Source organism: Epinephelus fuscoguttatus, linkage group LG17 (genome assembly GCF_011397635.1).
Source record: "Epinephelus fuscoguttatus linkage group LG17, E.fuscoguttatus.final_Chr_v1".
Lineage (NCBI taxonomy): Eukaryota > Metazoa > Chordata > Actinopteri > Perciformes > Serranidae > Epinephelus > Epinephelus fuscoguttatus.
The window spans coordinates 24,727,197-24,737,627 of record NC_064768.1 but is presented as its reverse complement, the minus strand read 5'-3'; the positions used below and the strand labels follow the sequence as shown (position 1 = coordinate 24,737,627).

The 10,431-nt window shown below is 41.9% G+C and overlaps 1 protein-coding gene across 1 annotated transcript; it reads left to right on the top strand.

Moving 5' to 3' along the window:
• Positions 1-2,001: 2,001 nt before the first annotated feature.
• adnp2b (ADNP homeobox 2b) lies at positions 2,002-10,388 on the top strand. Its single transcript, XM_049602692.1, has 4 exons — positions 2,002-2,423; positions 3,319-3,439; positions 4,864-4,968; positions 6,429-10,388. The coding sequence occupies exons 2-4, from the start codon at positions 3,332-3,334 to the stop codon at positions 9,276-9,278; spliced, it is 3,063 nt and encodes a 1,020-aa protein (XP_049458649.1). The 5' UTR covers positions 2,002-2,423; positions 3,319-3,331; the 3' UTR covers positions 9,279-10,388.
• Positions 10,389-10,431: the final 43 nt, after the last annotated feature.

Sequence of the window (10,431 nt, the reverse complement as noted above, 5' to 3'; positions counted from 1 at the left end):
TAGAGATGGAAATTGAGACGAGGTTGTCAGGGTGACCGGCTGGCTAGAGAGGAAAAGAGAAACTTCGGTAATTTCCATAGCTGCATGGAAATTTCCGTACATGTCTGTCCCTGAACATGACACTCTGCTCTCACCTGCGTGTGTAGCTTCCAGTAATATCTGTGCTTGTTTACACAGCACGGTGTAGTGCTAATATATTTATAAATAATGAACATCATATATTGCTTTATCCATTGCTTACTTTGAGCCTCAACACTAGTAAAATATCAAGGGCAGATTAATTTATATACGTGTAATGTGAAGCCATTGATTTCCTCTGCTTCAAAATTAATTAGCAGCCGCTGAAACATTTCCTTGGTGTTGCATGTGAGAGAGGGTGCCAGCTCAAATATTGCTCCAAGAGGAGCCATTATACCTTCAATTAAGTGTCTCATGTTAGCGTGTTTATTAGAGGTGATGGCTGCATCTTAATTAGATTAGAAATAAGATTAATAGATGGGTGGAGAGTTCACATACTTTGCCACTCGCTGCATGTCACCATGCTAAGACAGCACGCTTGGAGTGTACACAGAATTATTGCGCATTTGATAGTGGTGGGGGTGATGGTAATAAAAAAGCAAACAATTTAGTAGTCTGCCTAGGAGTGCACGCTCCTGCACACATATGACAATGCAGAGCAGCATTAAGACGAATACACTTTACAATTACATGGCTACAACACAGATGATTGATTTGATATTACTTGAGGAGGAACTTGATTCACAGCTTTTTGAATGAGTGACTGAGCAAGTATGAATGAACTCTTAAGTGGCTGGTTGTGATTGGTGATATAACCTTGAACTGATCTGATAACAGGGAATCTGACAGTGAGAAATCTCCTTTCCCTTTCTTTCCTCTCTACTTTGGGTTTAGATATCATGTCATCTAACCGAGTTGTCCTTTATCAGTCTTACCTTCAGGAAGTGTTGCAGACAGTGATCAGCTGCAGCACAGAGTCATTATGAATGTTGACACTTTACCCTCTCATGTTGCTCCTCTGTTTGCCCAGGAAATTAACTGTAATGTCTGTCAAGAGGGCACAATGGTAGATGTGATCTTGTTAGTCAAATTTTTAATTAGGTCGTTACATCACTTAAACACCAAACTGATTCATGCAGCAGAACTTCGAGAGGCATTTCCAATAGTCAAGTGAGGATTTGACCGATGTAAGACATGGGTGCATTGTAGCAGCTATCAACAGTATTGATCTGAATAACGGATTGCGTCCACATCTGGGCTCGTATTGTGAAATGGCAACTACAATGATTCTGTAATCACAGGTGGTAGATTGACAGCGCAAGAAATGTTAGGTCATGAGTCCAACACGAAGTAACTTTAGCGTCATTGCTTTAATGAATCGTTGATTAGTCGCCAAACAAAGTGGCCTCTGTTCATAAAGGCTAATTGGTAGGCCGTAATCCGAACTCGGGTTTCGCTTTACTTGCACAAGTGCTAACCTGTTTGTAAGTTGGTAGGTGGTCGAACATAAATTTGTTAACTTTTACAAGACTTGAGTCGAGTTTTGGAAGTAGCTATGACTAACTATAAGAATAAAATTAATAAAATAAAATTAAGTTTCGCTGTAAATTGCCATGCGGTGGCAGCTAGCCATTTTGTTTTTATGTAATCGTTAAACATATGAAAAAGTGCTAAAATTTGATGCTATGCTAGCCAAAACACATCCAACCCATTAATTTCACTCATTCCCCTATCAAAATGGTGGTTCGCTGTAATTGGCTAAAAAAAGTAGCATGATATGACGTCACACGACAAAGTCCCACCCATTTAGCTCATTTTCACGACAGCCCATTGGTTAGCCTCATCCATGTACCACGTGACTGCCAGTGGGGGTCGCAGTAGCCACGCCCCCCGACCTAGCTATGTGTTGTAGGATGGAAAAGTCCAATTAACAAGTGAGTTGTGACATGAAATTCAAAAACAGGGGGGTGAAATGCATCACCTGGACTGTGTGGGACAATGGCTGACCGTATTGGTGACAGAATAAAAAGTTATTCAGTTTTTATGCTGGGACGCCTCCCATTGGTCAGTGTGTGCAGTATGCAAATGGGGACGACTACGTCAGATCCTGAACTTGAGCGCCATTTTTTCCTCCATAGGAGAAGAAAGGGACAAAAGCTGGACCAAAAATAACTTCTCTCTGGAAGAGGTTCGCGAACATCATCTTTTACATTTGACCGCGCGTTTCATACGTGTGTGTGTGTGGACAGAAGATGCAGCGCGGATGAGTATCTGTGTGCACCGCTGGCAGCAGACGCAGCTCACCGACACACAGAGCTGAGGGCCGGTGGAAGTGAAGATCGTTAGCCCTGTCGGAGGTGGCACAGCGACAACTAACGTTAACCTACACCGAGACATTAGCCGAGGTAAATATCTGCGAGGAGGCTGTGGGCATCCTTAAGTAGGAAGAAGCGGCGTGGCCGGTGTTACCCGGCTCATCACTGTCAGCATGCTACCACAGGCTTTTTCATGACTGTGGTGAGGGCACCATACACTCCTCTCAGCAGGGTTAGCATGCATGACAAGGGTTTTACTTTGTATGTGATTTAAATCAAACACTTTCACTCTCTGAAATAAGTTTTTCTTGCCCATCATTAAATAGTTACTAATCATATATTATTCACACAGTGTGTTAAATCATCTGTTGCACATTAATTGTTATGTTTATAAGTGAATTACCACGATGCTTATGCAGACATAATAGCCATGTAACGTTACAGTCATGCTGTTGATTTTATTCTCATTTTTATATAACTGAGTGGGTGAAATTTAGGGATGTTATCTTTATGCTGCAGTCACTATTTTATCACTCAATTCTCACCACAGTGTGTGCTTTGTTTTTGTTTGCAGTATGACACTATAAAATGGACCACAAGGTGTTTAATAACTTTTTATTTTTATTAACTTTTTGTTTACTTTATTGTTTATATGCACACTGCAAATTGAATTGATTGCTTTTGCCTTTGCCATTCTTCCCAATGTGTGTCAATTTCTTTTTGCTTCTCTTTTTCATACATTTCCACCAAATTGTACCTAGGGCTGCAGGATAAAGTGGAAATTAAAGTATCCCTATCAAATAGTGTTTACTTTAGAGGCTATGGCTGGGAAATGTTGTGTTTATTTAGGGATTATTTAGTTCAACAATATTTCTCATGTTTTTAGAATAATTATGTGTGTAAATCATAGATGATAGACAAAGATGTCGTTCTATTTCAGTGGTGTTAACGCTCCCTAAAATTAAAGCTTTTTTTCTCCCACAAGGCTTTGAGGAATAATGTATCAGGTTCCAGTTGGAAATATTGAGAAGATCAGAAAGGCTCGCAAGGCGGTGAAAAACATCCTGGGAGAGATTGGTCTGGAAGACTGCCAGAACCTGTTGAAGGTATGTTTTATCTTGCAAAACAGTTGAAGATGCCTTTTAGGATTAGGCTCTGATCTAGAGCTAGTATATAACTGTAGTTAACACTTCATGTAAGATAGGTTTGCTTGATATAATGGTTTATAATGGTCTTTTACTATTACTAAAGAAACAAATGTTGTGTTTCATATGGCAGTACCAATATGTTATCTGGTGATATCAGTCATGTTTCAACACTGCGTTGATGTGTAATTTCAGCCATTAATGCAATCAGCACTATACAGTGTGCAGCCTCACAGTCTAAAATTAATATAATAATTCACTTCATGGTGAAAAATGTTTTTTTAAGTTGGGGTATAAACATTTGAATACAGCCACATTTGCACATTAAAATCAGATTTTAATGTGATGGTTATGGTCACATTGAAAGAGCACCATTCAGAGGGTTTTTGGTCTATGGTTGTTATGGCAACAAGTAGGGTTGGGCGCTATGATGTCATGTTAAGTGTCAGAGATTTTCGGTGGCATTAAGCTAATGTGGATATTGTTGCAAATCAATGAGCAGGGCTGCTTTCTGGCTGTGTTGGATTTGCAGGATTTTTTCCCAGACAGCAGAGATTGTACACATGACAGTGGCAGCTTGAGGCATTATGTAGAAGTCAAATTGTGAAAGATGATGCAGTCGACATATATGTGTCAGCTATTTCCTAATTACACTGCATGTACAAGTGCAGAGGTTTAACACAGAGGTGAAAATTAATGACGTACTGCGTTGAGGTTCTGTTTTGTTTTTTTGTTTTTTGTGAGTTTGCACTTAAAATTTTCAGAGGGAAGCATGTCACCTTTCACTCCACCATATTTATCTGTTGGCTGTAGTTGCTAGTAACTTTTCAGATTAAAATATTTTATGTAAAAAATGTACTCAGTTGTCAATTTATTAGGTATATTCACCTAAAGCTAACAGTCTAATAAAATTAATCCAGCCGTCATTTAGATTTTGTTAAAGCTGTTTTAGAGGGGTATTGATTCAAATTAAAGGTGGTGCTGCATTACACAGAAAGGTTCTTTTAATTTGTACATTACCCTCATTGCTATAAATGGGGTGGGGTTAAATATTAGAAACATCTCTCAGCACAGTCCAACACAGACTGTTGAATCAACACCAATGTAAAACAACAAAAACTGAACATTATAACCTTCATAAAGGTTGGCTTTATTGCAGGGCTTTTTAATTGTACCGCATTAGTTTTAGCTATTAGGTACACATTATAAACTGGCGATTCCACATATGATTAATTCACACAGTGTGATGCCTTACTGTTGTTGAAGCTGTAGGCAGAATGGCCTTACTTACTTTGAAACAACTTTGACTGCATGACTTTTAATTGACATGTTTTACATTGTGACTCTGTTAAGATTTGTTTGTTTGTGTGTTGTTTACTGTGCAGGAGCTCCATGAAAACACTGAGAAAAACACAGATGAAGATGAGGCCTTTCAGGAAACGGAGTGGTTTGATTTCACCGATGGATTCAATGGCAGGCTTCAGAAAAAGGTGAATGTGACACATCTGGATGATTATTTACTGATTTATTTGTTAGATGATTAAAACTGTTGCTGACCTGACGCTGTATTATTAAAGAGGAGAATAGTCATTCCATGCTGCTGTCAGGGATTTTGCCGATTTTCAACTAGCTTTGTGTCATAACAATGTAAATGAAATGTGGTGAACTTCCCTCCATCTTGCCAGCACCCAGATCTCCCTGTCCCTACATTTCACATCATCTGGCAGATTTGAAATGACTCTAGGGCCTTTGCTCAAACTACACATTGTGCTCGCACATTTGTGTTTGCCTGCCACTACGGATGAGGCTTCAGCTAATGATCATTTTCATTGTTGATTCATTTGTTGATGATTGATGATGTCAGAAAAAGTAAGAAAATGGATGAAGTCCTCAAATGTCTTGTATAGTCCACAACCCTAAGATACCCAGTTTACTGTCATAGAGCGATAGAGAAAACATAAAATATTCACATGTGAGACGGTGGAATCAGAGAATTTTGACTTTTTTTTTTTTCATTTAAATAATTACTGAACCTGATTAATCAGTTTTGAAATTAGTTGGTGATTAATTATTGCAGCTCTACCACAAACACAGAGTACAGAAGTGGAGAGAGAGAGAGAGAGAGAGAGAGAGAGAGACCCCCCCCCCCCCCACACACACACACACACACACACACACACAAATAGCTGACTCAGAAGCATGTCTTAGTGCACTGTTTGGCTGTAATACGAGAGTTTGTGAACAGGAAGTGGGCAAAATGGAGCCTTGTAAAACTCAGATGAAACTGAAACTAAGCAGTGCTGATCAGATATGAACCAAGATTCTTTTACTGCGTTGCCTATTCATCGCCTAATATGTTTTCAGAAACATATTTTACTTTACTGTTAAACTGTTAGGCAATACATTTGTTAGCAATCTGCCACCATATTGTCAAAACACAACTCACCAGTGGGAGGTTTTTTTTTGTTTTGTTTTGTTTTTTAAGATATTTTTTTGGATATTTTAAAGCCTTTAATCGATTGGACAGATTAGCGTGAAGGGGGGAGGGAGAGAGAGAGAGTGACATGCAGCAAAGGGCCACAGGCTGGAGCCGAACCCGGGCCACTGTGGCAACAGCCTTGTACATGGGGCGTCTGCTCCACCACTAAGCCACCGACGCCCCACCAGTGGGAGTTTTTACTGGTCCACTGCAGCACAGTACATTCTTGTAGTTGTTTTTCTACCTCTTGAGCAAAAGCGAATTCCACAGCGCTTTCTGTTTTCTCTGGTCATGTAGCACTAATTTAAAAGTAATTCCATTTTCTCCAGTAGAGACAGCCCCGTTTTATGAAAAGACCCATCATTCCACCAGTGAAATACTTCTTTAAGATATATGAATAAGTAGTATGGATGTTATATACCTAGTACACACTGGGCCCAAATTTTAATCTTCATTTTTCTTCCTCTTCAGTGGCCTTACCGGTCTCGGTCGCTGTGCTGTAGCCTGTGCAAGTACTCTTCGCAAAACATCTACAACTTCAGGAGCCACGTCTCCCGCTGCCATGGATATGTGCAGTCATTCTGTGCGCTGGCACCCTGCTCTCAGTGCCTCTTCATCGGACACCCGAAGTATCTCAAGAAGCACATGATGTTCTTCCATGCCTCCTTTATACAGCCACAGAGGGAAGTGTCTCAGCCCACCCATCGTGGAAATGAGCGGTATCAGTGTAGAAGATGTGGATATCCAGCCTCCTCTATCTTTACGATGAAGAAGCACATCATTCTCAAGCACCTAGCCGGTTTGGCCGAACAGTATATCGGTTATAGATCACACCTTCAAGGGAATACCAGTGTCAGGGTGTATTGCTGCAAGGTGTGCAAGGTGAACACTGGAAATCTAGACCAAATGTTGCATCACATGCTGGTTGAGCCCTCACACTATTCAGTCAGCACACAAGTGCAAAGTTTGATTTATGAGAACAAGAACTATACCATTAGAGCAACACCTAATGGGAATGGCGTGTTTGTGACATTCCCAAGTATTGCTCCTAAACCACAGCAACCTCAAGTGTTCAACAGTAAGTCCTTGGTTTTACCAAGTAATGGCCAACCTGCTGGGACTGTGGTGGCGTTACAACAATTACAAGGAACTACAAACAGTACTGCTACTCTGATTTGTGCCCCTGGAACCAACCAAGCTTTTCTGCCCCCTCAAGCATCAGCGCTAGTGCAGCTAGCTAGTGCTGAAGCTAAAGGTTTGCTCCAGCCCGGTGCCACGATCGCCCTCCGAAGTGCTTTGCCCCAAGGCTCATCTATGGTCCAGCTTCCCACAGTGTCTAATGTGTCTCTGAAACAGGCACCTGTGGCTCTAGCTTCTACTCAACCACAACCGACTCAACTTACTCCGACGCAGCAAATCCTCCTTCCATCAGGACTGCAGGCCAGTGTTGCAGCTGGACCTGGAACTGGAGCTGTATCCCAGCCTGCTGTGGTCACACAAAATGCACCAACGAACCATACGGCCCTACAAGGTACCATGCTGACGTCACAGTCGCTGCTGAGTCACTTAATCCCGACTGGCAACAAGATGAATGGCATGCCCACATACACTTTTGCTCCACTGCAAGTAGCAATGCCCGTCTCTCAGAGCACAAGTACCCCTCTCAAGGCTGTTGAGCAAACAAGGAACTCCACACCACAAACTAAGAAATGGATTACCTGTCCTCTCTGCAATGAACTTTTCCCCTCTAACGTCTTCGACATGCATACAGAGGTCGCTCACCAGGCAAAATCCACCACAAACAAGTCAGAAAGTGTGGCGGCGCGAGCAGCATTCTTGAAGAAAATGCCGGACAAAACTGTTAAATGCCTAACGTGCAAAATTCTACTATCAGAAAAAAGTGTCTTCCAACATCTGCTGCATGGCCTGAGTTGTTTGTACTGCTCAGCTTTGTTCTTTTCAATCAAGCAGCTTGCTGAGCATGTAAAGCAGCACAATCCCGCAAGCAAGGCATATTGTGATTTCCTGAGGCAGAAGTACAGGGTCTACTCCAAAGGGGTTGGAGGAATCCTGTTCCCTTACTTTGATGTCCACACCACCGCACCAAAAGAGGTCCTAGGAGACACCGAGGTCAACCTGGCCCTAGTCACAAACTCCCTTGACCTGATCTTCTTCAAGTTGCAGCCCAGCAGCCAGCCAGAAATCTGTGCAGCACCTGTGAAAATCAATAGCTCATACTGTCCCTTCTGTGACGAAAAGTTTCAGAATGAGTCCAAACACCTTCAGCACCTGAAGCAAAAACACTTTGTAGCACCCACTATTCATGCTATCCTCAAGACAGAGGCCTTTAAGTGCATATACTGCAATGGTGTGTACACAGGAAAGGTCACCCAGCAGGCTGTGATGCTCCACATTCAGCGATGCCGGTGTTCACCAAAACAGCCACAGCCACCTAAACCTACACCACCACCACCACCACCACCACCACCACCACCACCACTGCAGCCACCAAAACCAGCTCAGCAGATCAGTCAGCCACTCTACTTTCTCCAAATGCCGCAAGGGCTGACTATGAAACAAACTTTAGCTCCGGCTCGTTTGATTGCAGCTCCACCACCCCGTGTAGAGACTCCAGAGACAGAAGCAGAGCTGCAGTCTAAGAAGAGGCTGGAGGCAGCATGGAGGGAGGTGATGGAGGCCAACAAACGAGAGCGAGAACAAAGGGCAGCCATGCGCAAGAAGCGAGAGCAGGAGAAGTTGTTGCCCCCACCAGAGCCTGTGGTTCAGCTCGATCCCACAGTGAAGCTGATGTTGGAGCCAACCTCCGCAGAGCGCCGCAACAGCGAGGAGCGCAGAGACTTCATATCTAAATACTTCAACCTGAACCCGTATGCGACCAAACCCGAGACTGAAGAGCTGTGCAAGAGGCTGTCTCTCACCAAAGCGGAGTTGGCGGCCCACTTCAGCAAGAAGCGCAGCAAGTGCATGAAGAGTCTCAAAAAGAACACAGCTGCTATTCTCCTCGGCTTCAACATGACAGAACTGAGCAAAGTCAAGCACAATCTCATAATCCCTGAACAGGAGCCACCTGCCGATCCCACAGAGCAGTCATCTGATGATACCTCAGAAGAGCTGGCTGACGATATCACGGAGCAGCCACCCTCTGGTCCAATAAAACAGCCGCCCCTCAATTCAACAGAGCGGCCGCGTGCTGATGCAACAGAGCAGATGGAAAATGGTGAGGACGGACCAGAACCGATGGATGAAAGTGGAAATGAGAAAGTTGCCGATGGGGAACAGGTGGAGCAGATGGAAAGTTAAAAAGCAAATAATGCAATCGCAGATGTCCCTGATTGAAAACCAAGATACTCTACTGATGGCCTTTTGTGTTGATAGTCACTAGAGGAGCTCATCATGCAGTGCATACAATGTATTACCTAACATACAAGTTACTTGTAAGTGAGGGCAGTCTCTTAAAGTAGCCCACATCGATAGTGCTTTGTTTGACTCCAGTATGTTGTCAGTGGTCCATATCCAAATTTCCATATAAACACAGAGAAAATGATAATAAAAGAAAACAGATGCGTCGTCTTTTAGATATGATGGTGTCAAACCATTGAGCTGCTGGTTACAATCTCTCATTCAACAATGGCTACTGACTTCAACTCAAGCACTGATTTGCTCCTGGTAGCTGATTTTCTTTTTTGCACCCTTTATTTAAGCCCATTTGTACAAAATTGGGATTCCTACATCTTTTCTTGTTTGCTTATATCAAGACTTAAGTACACGCTTTAACTTACACTTAGATTATCATTATATTATACTTTCCTTTTTGTAAATTGATTTGGTTTTTTTTACATATTTGGACCTATTTGTGTCATGTTCACAGCTTTGTTATTTTGCTTTGTTTTTTTTCTACCTTTCAGATTGTTCACACCACTCCTCCCCTCCCTACATTTAAATCAATTAACGGTAAAATGTTTTAATGTTCATGAACTCCTGCAGAAGGTTAACGTACATCTTTCTGCTTCAAGCCAAATTCTTAAGAATGTACAAATGTTTGAGTTGTAAGGTTGCTGAATTCTCAATGGACTCTTGGTTTTCATACATCTCCGACCATGCTTGCATGAGCCTTTGTTTTGACGTCAGATGAAATTATGATTTGTGCCATTGTGAAGTCTACATATTTGCATAGACTTTTGGACATTTACCTAGAGATTTGACAAAATATAAAACAAGTTATTGGGTGTTCACCATATATCTTCTGTTCTCCTGACAGCTGTTTTTTTTTGTACAACACTTGTATTTTCTATAATTCCTAGAGGATCAAATGTTGGGAGAGGTACTAATTATCATTCTGTCCAAGGCCACTGTGTTGTAACAAATAAAGTGGTTTCCTTTTACGTAAATGATCAGCGATTTTTATTTCTTAATAAAACCTATAATTTAAAATCTTTGTTGAAGTACCCCAAGT

Excerpts from the sequence above, each read along its gene's own strand:
- adnp2b (XM_049602692.1), top strand. The coding sequence starts at position 3,332 with ATGTATCAGGTTCCAGTTGGAAATATTGAGAAGATCAGAAAGGCTCGC. Across the intron at positions 3,440-4,863 it reads ACTGCCAGAACCTGTTGAAG|GAGCTCCATGAAAACACTGA; the intron begins GTATGTTTTATC and ends TTTACTGTGCAG. Across the intron at positions 4,969-6,428 it reads ATGGCAGGCTTCAGAAAAAG|TGGCCTTACCGGTCTCGGTC; the intron begins GTGAATGTGACA and ends CTTCCTCTTCAG.